General features: G+C 35.3%; 1 protein-coding gene across 5 annotated transcripts in view; it reads left to right on the top strand.

Moving 5' to 3' along the window:
* Nucleotides 1-21,940, top strand: part of DPH6 (diphthamine biosynthesis 6) — a 190,021-nt gene that overhangs the window by 69,286 nt on the left and 98,795 nt on the right. For all 5 annotated transcript variants that reach the window (XM_083864141.1, XM_083864142.1, XM_083864143.1 and 2 more), the window contains 5 exons: nt 1,078-1,169; nt 9,069-9,215; nt 10,096-10,227; nt 14,015-14,144; nt 18,385-18,559. In XM_083864141.1, the coding sequence (XP_083720267.1) occupies nt 1,078-1,169; nt 9,069-9,215; nt 10,096-10,227; nt 14,015-14,144; nt 18,385-18,559 (676 nt within the window). The remainder of the gene's footprint in view (nt 1-1,077; nt 1,170-9,068; nt 9,216-10,095; nt 10,228-14,014; nt 14,145-18,384; nt 18,560-21,940) is intronic.

Raw genomic sequence — 21,940 nt, 5'->3', positions numbered from 1 at the left:
TTGTTTCTTAGAGCTACCTTTTTCTTAAGTAGTAAAACTGTGCAGATGGATATAACAGATACTGCCTCTTGTGAATCAAAGTGTGACAGATTGTGTCTGTAAAAATGAAAACTAAAATTAACTAATTTGAATCAGCACACAGGAAATTTAACATTGTTACCAACACAGTTGGCATTAAAAAGTTGCGTCTAGTAGTCTTCACTATCAGATCCAAGATGGCTGGATCAGTCAATTTCTCAGTGTGCAATACTGTATGTTGTTCATACTTCAAAAACTAATCCCTGGAGCATTAATCAAAACAATGGACTTTTGATTTAAAGATTACTGTATGTATTAGTCTCTGGGATCTAAAACACAGTGTAGTTTATACTTTCATAGACTAATTCTCTTAATATTGGTCTGGAAGTGTGGGAAAATAGTGGAAGATTGGCAAGGAGGGTTGTAAATACACTCAAGTGACTTGCAGCTGGGGTGTCAAAAACACATGTATCAATAGCAATTGTTTTTGGCCTCATGTTGGATGAGTAGAGCATCTGTGTTTAGATAGCATAGGCCTGTGATAGACTGTGGGACCGTATTGCACACGCCTGAGATTCCTGCCCGGCTGTGGGAAAGGCCAGAGCACAGTGGGATATTGCACCTGTACAAACCCCTGAGATACAGGCGAGACCTGCAGGTTTGGTGATGCTCTAGCATGGATCAAGTCTCTGCAGTGCCTGTGTCCCTTCTTTTGTGCCCCTGCCTGAGCCCTGCTTCAGGTGGCCAAGTAATGAAAACAAGCTGATTATTTCCATTTAATCTGTAGTTTTATGGCTGTTGCTGCATTTCCCGTGCCAGCTCATACGGGAAGTATACTTTATTCCTTTTGAAAATTGAAAATTCTTGAAGGTAATGTATTGTTCAATAATATGACTTTATATGACAAACTACTTTTTCTTAATTTGTATTAAAACACTGATAAAAAAGTAATAGTATTTCAGTGAGTTACCTGAGGGTTTGTGTTATACAGTGACTAAGTGTTGTCTCTATATAAAATTATGTACTATATTATTTGATGATAAAAATTTTGTATTCCAGAGATTCATCCAAGGTGGTCATGCATTCAGCTGATGCATTTGCCCCTGTGGCCTACCTTCATTTTTTAAAACTACACCTGGAGAATAAGGCAAGTAGGGTGCAAGTGTTGTTTTCCTTTAAAGCTATGTGCCTGCTTCCTAGTTGTGTTGTTTTGTCACAATTTGGAGTGAAACATGATATTCTCATGTAGGTGTTACATTTAAATAACAATGTCTATATTTAGCTGAATTTCAGAACTCGCCATTAGGAAAGACCAAAGACCATCTTGAAACCTCAAGATGCTCAGTCAATGTGGTTCGGTCAAGCTCATGTGCACTCTGGGTAGAGCAGCTGCACTGTAGAACTGTACTAGGAAATGGAATGAACAGTGTTGATTTGTTGGGAGGTGGCATCTCTTTTTCATGGTTCTGTTGTAAAGTGGATGATTTAAAAACTTGCTAACCAGTAAGTGCTTGAGTTTTGAATGTTCTGGATTTAGGGTTTTTCCCATATGAAAAATATATCTAATGAATGACTTCTAATCACGTGGAGATTATGTTGGTCAAAAATTTTAAAGTAGTCATTATTAGTTCATTGGAATTAATTTTATTACCTTATGATTCTGTAGAAAGAGCAGAACAGGAATAGGACCTCTGGTGGTTTAAATGTTGCAGATTTTCATGTGAGCACAACTAAGGTCGAAACAGACAGTATTTTTCTTTGCATTTGTCATCACTTTTCTATTTTTCGTTTTATTATTTTACAGTTAATTTTTTTTTTTCTTCCTGAACCTCTGCAAGTGTTAGTATTTTGTGGAAGAGTGTGCATCATGATCTTTTTTCTATTGTTGCATTCATCTTTTTATAGCTCTTCCTATGTCTCTCTGCACTTTGATGGTAGAAATGCAGAAATGGTTACAGAACATTATTCTACTGCTATTTCAAATTTCATGTCTCTTAAGCAACATTTCCTCCATGTCTTTCAATAGATCAAGCCTTCCCCTCTTCCCTTTTTTTTTTTTTTTTTTAATTTAATTTTATTGTTCCAAACAGAAAAACCTCAGTGTTTTTCTTCCATGATGGCCTCATTTTGCCTTGGAAAGTAAATTGTATTTCATCCTGTCAATTTCTAGGTTTGGATTCCTTTAGAAAATAAAACATTAAATATTTGTGTGGGAGACTGTGAAAAGGATATCAACTATGTGAAGCAAAACAAAACAGGCTGAATAAAGGAAAATTTGAGAATGTGGCATGGTGGGGAAGACTGATAATATATTGATATTTCTTTGGGGGCACTGACTTTATTGCTCATGGCAAACTTGACGCAGAAATGTGCCATACATCACTACAATGCGACAGGCTAGGGAAAATGAAAACCACAAAGCTTTACATAAATCAGGGGAAAAATCATATTAAAATGCATAACATTTGATATAAGAATCAAGATTTTACTTTTATCTGTTCAGTAGCACTTTTCCCCTTCTTATGTAGATGTTTTAGATTTGGTTAAAGCCTCACAGTTCAGACATTGTTGTAGTAAATCTTATTTCCAATCCATTGTAGACAAACCTGTCACACTTAGCAAGGGGTAAGCTTTGCAGCAGCTCGCCCTAAATTTTGGTATATAAACTAATGTATATTTAAAAGGAAAATAGTCTATCTTTTGCAGTGGTCTCATAAGGAAAAGCATTAATAACTTTTGGCTATAGATTATTTTATGTCATGATAAAATAAGCTAAGTGTTTGAGAAGTTATAAATATGGAGAACCAGTCAGTCTTTCAGACCGTAACTGTTAGCATCATTTAACTGCATAATAATAAAGGCATGCCTTCAAGATTGATATGCCTGCCGTATTGTACTTTTGCTCACTATTTGGTGCTTATAAACCTGTGGAAAATTTAAGTATCAGTTAGTATTCAGCACTTAACAGCCAATCCTATAATAATAAAGTACTGCAGGAAAAAAACTGCTTCAGAAAGAGAACCAATTTTAGTTTGAGGCTTTCAAGGGATTACTGAAAATTGGGAAAAATAATACACCATTATGAACAATGTGTAAAAGTAGCCACTTTTGTAAGCACTTTGTAGAAAATATTAATAGACTCCACAGTGAAGTGTAATTCCAATAAGAATTATGACATCAGTTTAGTTATCATTTCTGCTTTGAGATAACATATTTTTAACTGTATTGTATATTAATTTTGTCTTTGTTATTTGCCACAGGTGTTAATTTACCTTCCTTGAATTTACTTTTAAAATAATTATGCAATTATAGCTAGTGCACCTTGGTCTCTGCTGTCTTTCCTCCTCTATAATGCATTTTCTTTAGATAAATCTCTTCATGTTTGACTACAAAGCCTGCCTAGAAATTTGGTTTAGATTGTTTCTGGCAGCAAAATGAGCCCTTGTGCCTTGGGGAACATAACATTGTACTCACTGTTCTCGTTTAATATATTTCTGTGAAGTTTCAAGATGGCTTTTTGCATAATAATTGAAGCTTTTTTTAAACACACACACTTTTCTTACATAAATAGTCATGCAGAAAAGGCTAAAGAGAAATAAATACTGTATTTTATTATTAAAACTATTAAAAATTTGGTAAACAATTTTTGTAGGCATTTTGCAAAAACATTAAGAATAAATAAGAATGGTAATAAAACACTAATGCGCAAAATTTGGGAATGCCTCTTTTACTTCCGGGTAAAAAACAAGGTCACCACTATAATACAGAAACCTAGTTTCATCAATGTTTTACTTTGCCAAGATAGTCACTTTATACACTTAAAATGTAGAATGTTTTTTTTGTGGGAGACAATTTCTGAAGCATATTCTAAAATCTTGGTGTTAGGTATGTTGGCCTTCTACTCAATAAAAATCAAATTCTGAGTATTTTCAGTTAGGAAAAATACAACTGTGAAACAGGGGTTTTTTTACTTTATTGGCATAATGGACTTGCTTTTTTATTTTCTGCTATATTGCTTTACTTTATTGTGTTGGCTTTTTAAAGATCAGAAACAGAAATTAAAGGTGTTGGAGCTTCTGATGGGAACATACTTCTGATGGCAGTAGTGAGCATACTAACTGTTGTTAATGCTTTCACATTTTCTCTTTCCCACATTTAATAATGAATACTTTGTTTCCGAGTTCCAGTGAGTAGGAGTACACACATATCAAACAATACAACATGGGAAGCTACAGCCCCTTAAGTTTGAATAGTTCAGAATTAGAGAGAATCACGTAGTTTTCTTTTTACACTTTGCAGAAGAAAGGAGCCCGTTTGCCTATGAGAGATACAGGAATCATGCCTGCTGCTGCCTTTTCTTATTATAGACCATTGCATTATATTACCTATTATAAACTGATACTGTGATTTCCTGTTCGTAAAACATCTTGACCTTGTAGCTGGAACACGTTCAAAGTGCAAGCAGTTTGTCCCTGTTAAATGGCAGGAGATCTATTGTACAGGTCATTTTGGAGAAGATTTTAGAAACACCTGTAGAGTTCTGTAACTTGTACACTTGTAAATTTAGGAAAGGTTTTCAGGACATACTTTTGTGCCATGTGTACTAAAGGCACGTAATCATATAGGTTATATATGATTAAACATTGTAGACTATTTCTGTCCAGTTCCTCATTAATTATTTTAGTTTATCTACATTTGGAACTTTAGCTGTAGAATTAGACTTTGTCAGTGATGTCAAGGGAAATAGGAAGGAATTTCAAGTTTCAAAACATGATTTGCTGGTGGCATTGTGGGTAGCATTTTTTGAATACTTTGTCATCATTGAACAATACTTCTAGGCAACCTTTAGTTTCCCTTCTGCATCATAAGAATATAGATTACCCTTGTAGTTTTGTTTTCAAAACTTGATAACAAATACCACAAAACTTTTTTTGTGCTCTGATTTATTTCAAACACTAAGGTAATACATAAAGGATTTTCTTTTCTACTCAATTTGGTTGCAAATTCAGTCTAGTTCTGTGAAGAAAGATAATTTTTAGTTCTCTTTTCATAATGAAGATACTTTAATTGAAAGTATTTTGGAGTAAAGGACTTTCTTTCCTATGATTCTGTATATTGTACTCAAAATAATGCAAGATACATGTGATCTCTCATGATATTTATTTCAAGGAGTTCTGTTATTAAGGTACATCACAAAGAATAAAGAGATTATCTTAATCTTTTGTCTTCTGAGCTCCCTGTTCCACTGTATTCTCATTGCTGCTCAGTGGGAGAGTTATCAGTTTTAGAATTGTGTTGTGATAGGTTTTTATACCAGTTTCTGTAGCAGAGAATGTAAGCTTTTTAAAAAGACAATCTGTTGTTTTCATAAAAGACCACTGCATGGAATTTCAGCTATATCAGTCAAAGTCCTAGCTCCAAGGCTTTTTCAACAGGAGAATTTGGATCTTGGAACACTCGTGCATTTGCTTAACTTCATTCTGAGCGCACTTGCATCAATGACATGAGTTATGTGAATATAGTTAAGTGTATGCATGCATGCAGGCTCTGATCCAAAATTAGGTTGGTATCACAATGTACAGTGGGTGTGGGAGAAACTGTGTAACAAATGGGAAAATATATTGCTTCTGTGAAGTAACATGAAAATGTTATGTGATAAAATAGGTTCTGTGAGATTTAATTAAAATGTCATTATAGCAAGCTTGATTTTTTTTCTTTTTAAAGTGATGAGAATATTATTCAGGGAAAGTTACTCCATTTGTGGCAGTCTATAAGTTTTAGCTTCTTAGATTACTTCCTCTGTGGAGAGGAATTGAAGACCAACATTTGCACGGATTTAAATATAGCTACTAAACAGACTATGGCAGCTCTGCTTAGGCTGGCATTGAGCCTGTTGTTCCTCAAGTGCCAGGTCCCACACCTAATACTTCTTCTGTAGCCTGCACCTGTGCTGCCATGGGAAGTGATTGACTGCCAATGGTTTTGGAACCTTGAATGAGTCATTGTGATGTATCATAGGCATTGAAATCAACAGACATCCCTAATTTTTTTTACAGACTTTGCATCTTATAAGAGAATTCTGATATTTCACAATAATGTCCAAAAATTTTGCAACTGACCAAGTTTTTATGTATGTGTGGAAACACAGAGGTATAATTTTATTTATCTCTGTGAAGAAGTATTGATAGAAGCTAAATTATTTGTAAAATAGGGAATTACTTAGGAAAAAGGGGCGAGACTGTAGATGATATGAAAATTTCATGTGGCATCAGTTTGGGATATTTGTAACATTAGCAAATTACAAAGCTGAAGGGGGGTTCTGTATGTTGTACCTGACCAGTTGTGATAGAGTCTGTGAGGCTCACTCCATATCCATGATTTTTTTTTATGAAGCACATCTTGCAGAAGTCATGTTTAGAACTGTAGAGGAAAGCATTTTAACCGGTGCATAAAAATGGAATAGGTGCTTTTTTCATGTTCACTTGCAGAGCATATAAATTTGGTCCTCCAGGTTAGGGAATGGAGAGAAGTTACAGACCTTTAACAGCAGCCTCAGACAATACTTGTATCTCTAGTCTTCTTCAAATGTGATTATGTAAAGCTTAATAAAAGGGAGTAAAAAACTGGCAAGCTGGAAATTTTACCTTTCCAGTTAACAGGTTTTTTTTCCTTCTGATGGATTTTTATAGAATAGTGCAGTTAAAATCCAGGTGATGTAAAAACAAAACCCAAAGTAGCAGTGAAGTGGCATCATTCACATCACCATGTCTGTGCGTGCTTACTCAAGGGTAGAACCAAGTGGTGCAAACTTTGCATGTGTTACATTAGAATTCCCCTGAATGCCCCTGTTACAGTGCATGTTGATTTGTTTCATGGTGGATGCTATGAATTACTCAGTGAAAGTAATTTATTTAGTAAAACAACAATTTGCAGGAAGCAAGTGGTAGCACTTCTTGCATGTGATGCTGCTACACACTCTGTATATCTCCATGAAGTGCTATCTTGTAGATAAAAAACCAAGAAACTTCTAAAATAATTTAATTTTCTTAGTTCTTGTAGCTTAAACCATCCTAAGATCCTTTTCAATTACAAGTTTGTGTTCCTGCTTCTTTATTTTTTAAGTCATACCTGAAGTCTTAGGAGCATTCAGGCATCTTTCTGGATAATGGCAAAATGCACCCACTGGTGGCAGGAGTCAAAGGTGTAATTCAGTGAGTGGGAAATGGTCCAGCTGCTGCTGGATGCTTGTCTATTGTAATGTTGGAATGCGTGTCATGTTTGTGTTAAATTGCAGTTGTCTGAGCTATTATGTTGCATCTTCTTTACTTATTTTAACCTCTGATGTACAATTGATTCATGTAAAGTAGATTATTGGCTTGACTTTCATGTCATTCTTGGAGGAATGAATAAAATTAATTCCAATCAAAGAACATCAGCCCCTCTTAGATAATAGACTCAGTGTTTACAGTGCTTATAAAACTACCTATGACCTCTTTAAGAGTCAGCAGAACTGAGCTTCCTCTCACAGATAATGATCTTTTTGTAATTTAGCCTTTCCTCAGAATTTCTAAATGCACTCCTTTAACTTAACTGGATCCTTTTTCACTTGAGTGAAGTCAAATATTGAGGTAGGAGTTGAGTTATCACAGATTTCTGATGCATACTATAGTTTTCTGCCTTTATTTTTCTGACTTTTTTGTGATTAATATGAAGAGAAGTCTTTAAAGTTGCAATAAAATGTTTTACTTTCCACAGGACAGAAAAAGAATACAGTAAAATTAAATATATTAAAAATTACTTCACTATATAATTTTAATATTCTTTTTTGATGACATTTTGCACGGAACACAAATTTATTAGCTAAAGGAATATTCAGATGTTTCTAATCCCCATTTAAGTATTGTCAAAGATTTCATGTTTTATCAAATTTTTATCTTGCCTATTTGGGTTTATTATAATTTTTGTGAATTCAGTGTTTAAGAAGCCTGCAGTAAAAGGCATAGTTCAGACACTACATGAAATTTGAGATATTTGGGAAGAAATTTCATTGACAGAATCTGGCATTACAGCATGCAGTGGTGTTTGATTACTGTTTCTGGGTAAATTCTGTCATAATTCATATTGCTTTTAGATAGACAAGTGGTATATACCCAAGCTAGTGGTCCAGAAGTCAACATGCTCTGCAGATTAAGCTGATTCGAAAATCAGGTGGGAGAGAATAAGGGTTCTGATTGCTCTAAAATTAAAAACAAACAAAAAAAAATTTTAAAAAAATGCTGTAATTGTGTGGCATGCTGAAAATGTAATGAGCTCAGAATTGTTGAAGACTTGTCAGTAAGCACTCTGCCTGTGAATTTTGCTTTAAAAGGTATAGTGGGTAGTTTTCTCTTCCTGGTCCTGAGAAAGCATTTGGTCAGAACGATGTTCTTTCCTTATCAAGAAATTACTTCAATGTATAGATCATGGGAAATGTATTTTTCTGTTACCTCAGTTCATACCAAAGCATTTATGGAAAGGATAGTCTTTGTGAGATAATAGAAAGAGATTTTTATTTTTACATAGACTGCCTTTATTCATTGTTCCAAAAAGTTTTAAAACTTTTGTATTAATCTTTTTCTCTATTTTAAGTATTAATGACAGTGTTAATTAATAAAAATATTATTTTTGTGCTTTTGTTCGCTTAGTTTATACTATTTTTTTAAAAAACATAGGTGTATATAATTGTGGGATACCATTTCTTCATAATAGTATTCTTTCTGTCTTTATTCTTGGGTCTCATCATTTTTCATATCATATCTGTCCTCAGTTACAAGTCTGCTTTTTTCTTCCATTTGATACATCAACAGGAGTACATTATGTTCTACCAGTTCTGCAATCTAATGGGAAATCCTACTGCTATTCTTTTGTGAATTGTTGTATGATATGTACCTGTTGAGCTATAGTATTTTTTGTAACTTAACCATGTATTTGAATGATAAAATGTGCTGATTTCAGACTGCTTGACGTGCTATTTACTTGCTTATTTTAAAATGTTTGTCTCAAGCAGGAAGAGTCCTCGGGTACTTTTGTGGTCAGTAGCTGTTCTTGCGAGATAAGCTGCTGCACAGATGATATTTTCCCTTCATCAGAAGAGTATGAACCACAGAAAAATATTGCAGTCATCTGGAAGACTTTGAAACATAACTCTTTGGATTTCAGTGAGTTTTGCATATTAGATAGATATCTAATTAGATAAAAAATTAGATAAAAAGATTGACTATTTCATGCCAGGTGGAATATGCTTATCACTGTACAAGCACTCCTGAAAAAAATGTGCTTGACGTGTAGTAGTTAGTCTGAAAAAAGAGATCCTACTAGAATGCATTTTTCTGATAATAATCAACAGATCTGTAGAAGTGAAGCATTTCAAGTTAGTTTATTGGAGCATAACACTTTTTTCTTTTTTTCTCTCCCTCTTCCTTTCCCTCTCCTCCTCCTGGAAATACCACAACATTTCTCTTATGGTACATACAAAGATATGTAAACTTCCTGAAAATGAAGTTTCACAGCTAACAGTGTTTGGTTATTGAATAGTATTTAGATTTTTGGTATTTCTTGGATATGGATAAGTGTCTGGTGGGCTTTAAAAATGTCTAAACATGTTATGCATTTGCAAGGATTATCAGAACCAGGTTAAGCAGTAAAATTTGGCATATAAGTTAGAAAATCTGTTTTTATGCCACTTGGATACTTTTGAAAATTTTAGCTTTTCAGTGTCACATCTTGTGCCAAGTCTGTAACCAAACAGGTTGGGAAATTGTAAAAGATTAGCAAAAATGAAAAGGAGGAGAAAAAGTACTGAAATTCACAGCTAATGTGCTACTTGCATGCATATTTTGTGAAGGCAGTGTTGGAGAAGGATTTGGGAGCTTTGTTACCAGAGCTTACTTTTATATCTGTTTGTAAATATTTTGGAAGACTTTTTTACAGTTTGTAGGTTTCTTTTCTGTATTCTTCTTAAACAGTTTAAAATGTAGCCTTGGTTAATCTGAAACTTTTCATTGTTATAATCATAGTTCTTTTCTTCATTTCCCATAGCTAAGACATTTCAAAATTCAGGAAAATCCCTGAGTGGTTACCAGTGGTTTTCTGGTATCACTGCCCACTTTCTTCCATCAAAGGATAAAAATGCTCAAGACGCAGCGCGGGAAGCATTTTCTTCTCTCAGAGGTGCTTTAATCAGTTAATACATTATCTGCTGTCATTGATTGTGTTTCTAATATGATTTTAAGAAAGAATCTGTATTTTCATGTGGTTTTATATGTTGTGGTTGTTGGTTTGCCATCTCATTTTTCATTTGATTGGAACCTTTGATATCAAGACTGCCAGCTTTAATATTTAACACATAATAATTTGACTGGCTTTGAAGACTCTGGAAAGCCAGAGTAGTGTTCATATCACTGTAAAAACACTATTTCCACAGTACTTGCTCACTTGATAGCATTCTTGAAATATATAGTGTGTTGGAGTATGTATGTGTGCTATAGATGCTGTCTACTTGCTAAAACATATTTGTAGCTTCCATAACTTTAAATTAAGTTTTCTAGAAAGCTGATATACATTTTGGCATCTAGGATTAGGTCAGTAGCAGTAAATCTGATTTATATTCCTAATGTAAAGACAAAATTGCTATCTTGGGAATCATGAAATCCAGGTTCCTTACAAGATTCTGACATAAAATGTTCATGTTTTGTTTTGTATCTTTTCATTCTAAAGTTTAAGTAAAGTATGTTTGTACAGGTTTCTTTTCATTCACAAAAATGGAAATAAGTTTTAGTATCTAAGTGGATAAACTCATATTCTTTGTTATGAATTTGCCTGAGATATTGTCATATCGTATCTTATTTTTTTGCATGTCCATCTGAGGATTCATAATTGAATATAGGATGATAAAGAAACTAGATTTTTTTTTTCAGAAGCAAAGTTATACTTGGTACAAGGTCAAAAAGCTAGTTTTGATTGTCTGGGAATCAGCAAGATGGAGATGATCAGACTGTTACTGCAAAAGGCAATATATTTTAGTGTAAATCTGCATATCATCTATAAAGTGAAGCAAGAAAGTTGTGCAGTCTTATTTTCTTCTCACTATATTTGAATGGAAGTTTGCTTGTACAAACATGCAATTTTGCCTTAGCATCTGGCAAAAAAGGTTGTGTCTGACTAGAGCAGTAGCCTACTGCTTTCAGCAGATTATTTGCATTACCTGTGCGATGCCAAGGAAAAAAAAAGTTTCCTGATCCTTTGCAGAAAATTTCAGTTCTCATTTTTTTTTCTTGTTGTCCCTTTGGAAGTGGAAACTAAATGAATTATGGTTCTGTCATGACAAACAAAACATTTTGTTTCTGAAAACTTAATCTGCAAATGTTCACGAGGCTTTTTCTGAACACATATTTCAAATCTCTACAGCAGTTCAACTTCACTGTGGTGAGAATGGAATAAGCACAGTACTTCTAAACTCTTTGCTGAGCTAACTGACTTAACCACCTCTAAAGTGAATGGGTGCTGACAAAACGATTTGGAAATGGAAATTCATTAGTAGATGCTATGAAATGTTCTGTAGAATGGATGGAATTCTACGAAGCCAAGAATGGAAGGAAATGCAGTATATTGCTGTTTATACATTTGTTTTCTTAAACTCTTATGTTAAACTGGTTTTTTAGATATGATTGGAAGATGACAAAGATTAATGTGCTTTGTATAATACAAAGCAGCTCTGATGTAGTTGTACCATGGCAAAGTTTCCTAAGCTTGAAGGAAACTGTGGATATTTACTACGTTAAAACAGGCTAAAGTTCTTAAATGCTACTTCTTGTAGACAGTTTGGATACTGTATTTGGTGGGTCTCAGCTAAGGATTCTGGATAACCCCTTAATAAAAAAAAAAAAAAAAAAAAACAAAAAAACCTAAAAAAAACCCCAACAAAACAAAAACCAACTAACCAAAAACAATCAAAAAGCTGTACTTCAGTCAATGTAACCTTTTGGGGCAGTTCTGTTTAAGGGTGATCATATTCTGTAAATTATTAGAAACCATGAATGGCTTGAAATTTAACAGAAAGTCTGTAAGGTTTCCTGTATATCCAGGAGATATGCAATGTAAGGGTCCTGTCCCTGAAAAACAGTTGTGAAGAGCCCAAGTGGTGGCTCTAACTAGTTCATCAACCAGCCTTTCTACTAGAGAGAGTGCTTTGGGAGTCAGTTTTATTTTGATAACAATCTGGGGAGAAGTTCTCTCCCACAATTCTTCCAATGTATGCAAGGGGGAAAGGGGTAGTACTTTTACTTAGGAGATATTTTTTAAGTAAAGGTAGAAATTATGAATTTACCCAAATCGCTCCCTTCAGCTTACTCTGTGTCCACAAATTAGAGTTAGTTTGTTGGCTCATATATTTTAAATTTAGAGTGGGGATGTTTGTGTGGGCAGAGGTATGTGTCAGTTGGTTGAGGGCTTTTTCCCCCTCCAGTATTTCATATAATGCTGCAGACCTTTTAACTGCAGACCTTTCTTCTTGACTAAAGTACTGGCTAGAAATTCAAAAATTGTCCTTGTTTCCTCCTTAACTGATGATGTAACAGCTGATATTGACCTAATGATTGATATCAGGTAGTATTCAAATACATTTCTATTTCCATACAGAATTGCCATTTTATGCTAATTTATCAGGTGATATTTCTGGACATGTATTGTGCTTTCATAAGAGTTCTATGTCAATTGCTATATAACTTCTTATATCACCTGTGCATACTTTCATTTCTGTAAGTGAGAATTCCCCTCTTCAAATTGCCTTTGTTATTGGCAGTGTGACTAAGTAAAGCTGAGACATTCAGAAGTTCAGTGTTCAGTATTCAATCCTTATAAAGTGTGCAAAATCCTGAACTGTCTCTAAAAATACTGAAAAGTTTAGCACAAAAACTGTTTCTCACTGGGACGACAACCTTCAGAGATTGTCTTTATAACCTTGTACTTCTCAACTGAAAAACAAGTAGATAAGTATACATATACATGTCCACACTGTAACATTTAATGGGCAAGATCCCCAGAATTACACTGAAAAGAACTTTATGTGACTTATTTAAATTAGATCAGTTATTCTCTGAATATATATGTTTTGTATTCAGAGAAGATTTTGTCTTCATTTAGTTTATATTGCTCATAAGCTAAAAGAGACACTGCAGAGCTGATCACATATCTTGTTACATGATGGACATTATATAAGAGTAATATATAAGAGTAATACATTCTCTCTGAGTGCTATGACTGGAATATTCTATGCGTACACCTTCAGATGATCTTGACTTTGCAGTATCTCTTCTTTAGCTGTCTGCTTGAGCTTTCCTCTGCTCTCATTTTTCCTTCATTTCTCCTGTGGCCACTTCTGTTTCCTATTGTCTGTCTTGCCATTTATAATTCTTTGTTTATGCAGAGATTATTATTGCAGTGAGAGTTTTTAAAAACGGCTTAGACAAAGATCCCTCTGGAGTGGCATATAAATATTTGATCTTTTCCTTGAAGATGGCTATTGTCCCTTCGAGTTCTGTATTTTTGTGATCCAAAGTCTTTTGTAGATTACTAGCTGTCACAGAATGAATACCCCACCCCAAGCCCTCCCAAGATAATCAAACTTACAGGTACAAGTAATTCGGGCTATAACATATCTACATGCAGGAATGCATGATGTGTTCTCATAGGGCAAGGATTCACCACTGCTCAGAGTGGATAAAATTTATTTTGTAGTCTGCTTCTGTATGTTTGGAAAACTAACATGAGAAAGAATGTAATGGAATAAATAAGTATTAAATGGGGAAAGGTAGTATATTGCAAAATCTTCAGTCATGTTTAGACAACAGTTTGGTTATTACCAGTTGGTTTTGCTGAACAAAACCAGGACGCCTATGCTGTCTTTCTACACACATTTAAAATATTCTGTCTTTAACAACTATTTTTTTAAATCTTGCAGCTAATTTGGCTTCAGAGGGATTGAAACTGAAGGATATTATTTTGGTTCATCTATATATGAAGAGCATGAAAGATTTCAGTGTTATAAACTCAGTTTATGTGACAGAATTTGATTCATGTCCACCAGCAAGGTAGGATTAGACTACAGCTATAGTATATTTATGATACACTGAATTATTGTTGCCATATTTGTGAACCATTTTACCAAATGTTTGTGTTTCACAGAAGATTTTGCTGCCTTTTGGAGTATTAACATCACAGTTGCTCATGTCAAAAACACTGGGATTAGAAATTCCTACTTTAATATATACCATAAGGTTTACAAATGCCCCCACATATGGACTTACAGAAGGATAATACATGGTTTGCAAGTCTTAGTTCTTTTTGACTTGATTGAACTGACAACTGTTTGTATTGCTGAGATTTTATTTGCTTTTCTTTTTTGTTTGCATCCCTTGACCTGTTGGCAGTGCTTCTCTGAATGCAACCCAGAGTATCATCAACCTTCTTTGCCACAAGGGCACATTGTTGGCTCATGTTCAAGTTGGTGTCCATCAGGAATCTCCAGTCCTCTGTAAAGCTGCTTTTGAGCCAGTGGGCTCACAGAATATACTGGAGCTAGGGTTTGTTTCTCCCCCAGGTGTAGGACTTGCAGCTTCTCCTTGCAGAACATCAAGTTCCTGTGTGCTTGTTTCTTCATCCAGTCAATATCCATGTGGATGGCAACTTGCCAAGGATACACTCTGCCCCATCATATAGATTATGAGTGAAGATGCTGGACAGGAGTAGAGCCAGCATAGGCTCCTGGTTGTTCACCTGTGAGACTTTGTGCCACTGATCCCACCCACTGGGCCTGGCTCTTCAGCCAGTTTTCACTTCACCTCACTCTCTGCTCATCTGGCTCATACATCAACAACTTCTCCATGACTGTGTTACATGAGAAAGTGTCAAAAGCATTACTGAAAACTTACTACCAATGTTGAGTCTTCCTGAAAGTGATGAGATCTGGAGCCTTCTAAGTCTTTGTGACAAATATTGCTCATGTTGTTCTATTTATTTTATTAAATACAAAAGTAAAATTATTATCTCAGCAGTTGCTTGGGATTCACATCATGAGATACTGACAGTTATTTCAAAACTATATTTAGGCTATTTCTTTTCTTCCCCTACCTTTATGCACTTGGCTCTGGTTGAAGACAAATACTGGATTAGACAGATCTTTGCTAGATCCAACCTGCTTGTTTTTAATGCCTTGTGTTTCCCTCAGATAATCACACTAGATGGATAGCTTAGCTGTGCCTCCCTGTTCAGTAAGGATTCAAGTATGAAAAGAAATTGCAGTGGTGATAACATTTTTATTCATAGATATAAAAAGCATAATTTTTTCAAAATCTGTTGCACAAAATCATGTAATTGCATCCAAGTCTACATCTGACATAATGCAACTGCTTGGTGGTTTAGATGTGCACTATGTGATTCCTGTGTTATTTGGGTATGGTGAGTTTGTTTTCTATTGGAAATTGGATAAAAAACACCTAGCCCATGAAATTTTTCTTTTTTAAAAAAGATATGTGTTAAAACTAATTTTCTGTTTGTATTTTTTATTACCCTTGTCAAAATAGCCTGTTTTACAGTAATTTGTAATTTTTACAGTAATTTCTTATGCTTCTGAGATAATATGCTGAGAATGCAGAACTGATACAGCTTGAAAAATTTCACTTGAATCATAGGTTAATACAGGTTGCAAGGCCTCTGAAGGTCATCTAGTCCAATCCTGCACTAAAAGCAGGGTCATACCTCTTCTCTTCTTCATATTTTTAAAACCAACCATTCAGCAATTTTCTAATGAAAAATCCTATATTTTAAAATCCTATTGCAGAATATGAAGTGTAATAGAGATTTGTGAATTTTAAGTATAGCAAGACAAATAGTTCAAAGACATTGTTAAGATAATCATCACATTCTGCTACACTGCCTGGGTGTCAGACCCAAAACAAGCAGAAGGAGACTTCTTCAAGACGCTGACTGTAGGCCAGGATTATTAAATCAGAGAGCAATAGGTGGATTGGCTGCATGTGCATTCAAAGGAGGGATCTAATCCTAGCTGTAAACACAAAATTATTCTCCACTCCTACAGGTTGTTGGTTCTCTTTATAATACTCAACTTCTCCCAATATAACTTTCATTTCTTATGCGTGCATGTTTTAGGCCTCCACATTTGCATAGCCAGCTACACAGCCTTCCATCAGTAAAATAACAAGGTAGAAAGATGAAATTTGCAGGGAAGTGGCTTTTTAGTTTTATTTTTATGGATCAAACAGTTTTCTGAGCATCATAGAATATACTGAGTAGGAAGGGACCCACAAGGATCAAGAAAGTCTAGCTTGTGATCCTGCACAGGACACCTTAAAAGTCACGCCATGTGCCTGAGAACATTTTCCAAATGCTCCTTGAGCTCTGCCAGGCTGGTGCTGTGACCACTTCTCTGGGGAGGGTGTTCCAGTGCCCAACCACCCTCTGGGTGTGGAACCTTTCCATAATATCCAACCTAAACCTCCCCTGATACAGCTCCATACCATTCCCTCAGGTCCTGCTGCTGATCACATTGTCTGCCCCTCCTCTTCCCCTCACAGGAAGCTGCAACTGCAGTGAGGTCTCCCCTGAATCTCCTCCAGGCTGAACAGACCAAATGACCTCAGCTGCCCCTCATATTGCTACCTGTCAAGGCCCTTCACCATCTTTTTTGCCCTCCTTTGGATACTCTCTAACAGTTTATATCTTTCTTATACTGGGCTCTGAGAACTGCCCCCAGCACTGGAGGTGAGGCTGCCCCAGTGCAGAGCAGAGCAGGACAATCCCCTCCCTTGCCCAGCTGGCAATGCTGTGCCTGATGCCCCCCAGGACAGGGTTGGTTCTCCTGCCTGCCAGGGCACTGCTGACTCATATCCAACTTGCCATTGACCAGGGCCCCCAGGTCCCTTTCCACAAAATTGCATTTATGTTGCATATTTGTCTATGTTGCATTTTGTCCTGAAGAAAAATTGTACAGCAGTTTGCATGGTTGCATCATTGCATTATGTACAGAGGCCTGGTTGTGGAAGTTCTCACAAGCAGTATGCTGGAAGCACTGACTTGGGTGTAGATCTGCAATAAATTTGCAAAATTGTCTTGAAAATTTATCAGGCCAAGCAGAAAATCCATTCATCCATGCTTATGATGATGATAATGAGGAAAATCTACTTTATTTACATGGGGGAGGTGAGAAGAAAAGTAGTTTTCTTGGAAGAAATAAGCAAAATGGGAGGAATTTTATACAGCTATGTTACATGATATGTAAAAAGAACAAGAATTTTTTTGTTGGATTCCTGCTGGGAGCTAAATGACTTTTCTATGCATGGACTGCAAATATAATTATTTTTCAGGCTTTGAAATGTTGATTTCTCCACACAGACGCCCAACCCCCCTGCTTTTTAACTGGCCACATGCAACACACGTCTGTCTGTTCATCAAGGCACTCTGTCTTCCTTGGAGGAAACAAAAGTGAACTTTATAAATGAATGCTTAAGTAGATTTTGAATCCTGTCAGATGTATGTATCTCTCATGCAACTTAAAGAATAGCAGAAAAATATGCTAGTATTACTGATAACCTGTGAGAAGGTTGTACAGGAATTATAAGCTTCTGCTTTTTAGAAAACTTTGACACTGTCTCTCTTGACATCTTCATAGGCAAACTCAGGAAGTGTGGACTGGGTGAGTGGTCAGAGAGGTGGATTGAGAACTGCCTGAATGGCAGATCACAGAGGGTCATAATCAATGGCACAGGGTCTACTTGGAGACTTGTCACTAACAGTGTGCCCCAAGGTTCAATATTGGGCCCAGTATTGTTTAATTTATTCATCAGTGGGTTGGATGAATGTGCAGATCCCTCCTCAGCACATTCACTGGTGGCACCAATCAGGGAGGAGTGGTCGATACCCCAGAGGGCTGTGCAGCCCAGCAGAAGGACCTCAACAGGCTGGAGAAATGGGCAGAGAGAAACCTTCTGAAATTCAACAAAGGCCAATGCAGGGTCCTGCACCTTGGGACAAATAACCCCATGCACTACAGGCTGGAGACTGAAGTGCTGAGAAGCAGCTCTACAAAGAAGGACCTGGGAGTCCTGGTGGAGAAGAAGCTCTGTGAGCCAGCAGTGTCCTTGATGAGATAACAGTGTTAATGCTAGCAGGTTATTGCAATACTCTAACTTTTGCTATATAATCCTGGCAAAATTTCCTAAGGTAATGTCCAGACAAAAAAATGTGGAGAATAAATGTTGAAAGTTGATTCAAGCAAACTTCTGTTTGAAAAAAATAATTATCTTGTGTTTTCAGAGTATGTGTGGAGACACTGTTACCTGATGGAGTGCTGTTTTGTATTGACTGCCTTGTACATAAGTATGACATGGCAACGGATGATGTAGTACATGATGAAAAGCTGGTCCTGCATGTACAGAGCTTTTCCCACTGGGCACCTGCCAGCATAGGACCTTACAGTCAGTCCATCAAGGTAGGAATTTTTGTTTTTCATGTGAAATATATCCCTCTTTACTGAATTGAATACAGCTATAAAGTCACTTTCTCTCTCTTCATTCTCTATGTGCAAAAGAAAATGTGTAAAAAAATAGCATTTTGAATTTATGGTTTTAAAACTTGTAGATGACTTACCTCTCATCAGTTCTTCATTTTGTGATAATAAAACTGGTTAAATTGTTCTTTTCAGAGAATCTCAAGAACAGCATACTTCTGTTGTATATTATAATTAGACAAAAAACCTGTCATACATATACTTTTATAATCTGCCTAGAATATAAACAATTTAGGGACAGCTGAGGATATTTCAGTTTCTTTTTTAAAGCTCAAACTTTTTTATAGGTAGAGTCAATCCTAAAATGCTTATTTAATTAAATCCTTTTTGAGGCTTGTGGTTTTGCTTAACCATTTAGAAGAACAACAAAGTTGAAGAACTGTTCTCTTTTTCAAAATAATAATGGAACAGAATATTACATACTGTTTAAAAGAATGATAAGAAGGCAGTAAAATACTGTGGAAAAGTGGACCAAAAATTTGCATTAAAAAAATTATTCTTATATGGTATTTTCTGTCCAGCTAGTACCATTCTGACAATTCATGAACTGTCTCAACCTTCTCCATTGCAAAAAATATATGTCTATCTTACCAATACTCTTCTCATGTAATACACTGTTAAGTGTTGTGCAGACTGATTTAAGCAAGACTTTATGACATCTGTTTAAATTGCCTGAAATGTTTTTGAGTCTGCAAACCTAGTACAATGGCCATGCAATTTTACTGTATTTTGTCTTTGTACTATTTTACAGAAAATTTCAGGAACTGTATTTTGTCTCAGAAGCTCATTTGGAATTTGTTTTGTTTTCAGGAAGAAATGCTGGTAGATTGCTACTGTATGAATTTTGGTCTTACAGGAGGGTGGGGTTTTATCATCTCTCTATATCCATTTTTCATGAGAAAGCAGGAAGTCAGTTTATTAAACTTTATTCAGTCTTACACATCAATAATCATAATTGTATCATATCGTGCATAATCCTTCAAAGATCAAAATTAATAGGCTTTGTATCTTTGTTATTTGGAGAAATTTCACTTACACTGCAACTGATCTCCATATCCTGGAACTACCATCAACTAAATTCAGAAAAGTGTGTCAACTGAAAATTGCTTCAGTAACACAGTGAAAAATCTCATGCTGCAATTGTCCATAAGCAGGTACTTCCAGATCTTCTGGTGGTATGGGACAGTCAGCATAGCCAAGGAAAAGTTCATATCTCTTCAAATATAGCGTAACCAGTAACACCGGTCAGCAATTCAAACATTAAGGAAATTTCCCACTGGTGTGTTTTGTTTTGCTTTATTTTTTTCTACCCTAAGAGGACATTTTAGTTAAGCAACATTATTTTCCCTTACAGTGTCAAGTAAGTTTTTTTACTTTTAAAAATAAGCACAGGAGTAAAGTAACAATTATGAAAAGCTGTACCTCTGCTATAAGATCACTCATTTGTTGTCCTTTACAGCTGTGTTCTGTCTCTAGTCCACAAACACCTGTAGGAGGAATTGGTAGTATATGTGGCAGCCATATTTTTATTTATCCTTTGCCAGATTCTGCCTTACTACTATACTACTAAATATACTACTATACAATATAACAATACATTTCATCTGAATATCAATATTTAACACTCTGGTTTTGTCTTGCTAAGAATTTTTGACTTTTGGTAACATTTCCATTTTGCAGAGCTTGATACAGTATATGTCAGATATACTAGAACAAATAAACATTCTAGTAAATATTTTTAATATTTAAATTTTTTTCTTTCTGAAATAAACATGAATTTTCCAAAATTACATTTTCTTTAAATGAGTTTTTAGAACTTCCTAAGGCTAGATATGGACAGGAATTAAGCTCTCAAGTTCACCAGCAGAAGTAAGCACTTCAATATATTTTCAAAATGGAATATATTTTCCAGAATGAATAAGGAAGGCACAAAAGTGAGATTTTAATCTTTGTAGTCAACAAAAATTATTTGAAATTATACAAATTTTATGATGATGAAATGTTTATTAGGCTTTTATGATTGAGGAACAGAAGCCAAATGATCTTAAAACAGTAAATATTTATTACCCTTATGTTGTATATATGTAGAGTTTGTTTATCTTTTCCTCAACAACAATTGGACAATTAAATTTTTGTCTTTTCAGTCCAATATGAAGTTTTGTGGACACTGGGGAATCAGCATGTATTTTTGCACGATGTTTTTGTGGAGTTCAGAATACACCATGGACTAATATTCAGGATATTGCAAGTTGGGATTGATGTGCCCTGGCATGTAGGAGCAGAGCTGGCAGCAGAAAGATGTAGGTAGTTCATGCAAACTATGGAATTCACACTTCAGGCTCAAAAATCACTCAGCAGAGCATCATTTCAATTCAGTAGGAATCTTTCAGGATGTTGCCAACAGTGCTATAAGGACAAAAAGTAAAGATTTGGAATTTACCACAAGAATGTCCTGACCTCAGTTTGATAGACACCAAGCAACAGTGGCAGAATGAAATTAGGATTTTCAAATGACTTATAGCAGAAGAATTCTTCTTTTGAATTAACAGTTTTTCTCTTCTGGGATTAACGTTCTATAGAAACAGCGTCAGTGTTTCTCTTTGTAAGAAGTAGACATAAACTGTTTAAAAATACAGTAAGACATAATGTATTTTGTATATATGCCAATGTGGTATATGTGTCTATGACTTGATTATGTCTGCTGAAACCTTTAGCTTGCCTCATGACCTTAGTTCTTTCCCTTTGACAGCTGCCAGATCCCAGTTTGAACCATCCTTCAGTCATCTTTTCCTCAATTTTTTTTGCACTATCTTAACCCAGTAGCTTCCTCCCCATATTTTCCTTCTGTGATGCAACAATTTATTATATTATACCATATCTATTGATATGAGGATAGAATACCTTCCAGTGGATGGGAAAAAAAAGTGATAGTCAACAGTACTGTTTCTAAATAATGTTCCTTTGGATTTGGTACTTTGGATGATATTCTTAGTGTTTTAGTCAACAACTTGGGCAATACCATACCTAGCAGGATTGTAGTAATTCAGGATTACAGTAATTCAGATAATGCTTGATGCATTGGAGGGCATGGCTGCCATTCTGAGGTACTTAGACATTGTAATTTTTTGTAGATGAAAACAAGCAAATTGTACGCCAGTGCCACTGGCATGCACACTCTTGTGTAAGAAATCTCATCACCAATATAAAAGCTATTGTTATTTCTTCTCTAGCCATTGCCGGAAAAAAAATGAATGTATAATGTTGACTTCTTGTTGACTTGTTGACTTCTAAATTATATGGAGA

This window comes from Zosterops lateralis (genome assembly GCF_965231275.1).
Source record: "Zosterops lateralis genome assembly, chromosome: 6".
Taxonomy (NCBI): Eukaryota; Metazoa; Chordata; class Aves; order Passeriformes; family Zosteropidae; genus Zosterops; species Zosterops lateralis.
Note: the sequence above shows the minus strand (reverse complement) of the source record. Positions and strands in the feature narration are given on the sequence as shown.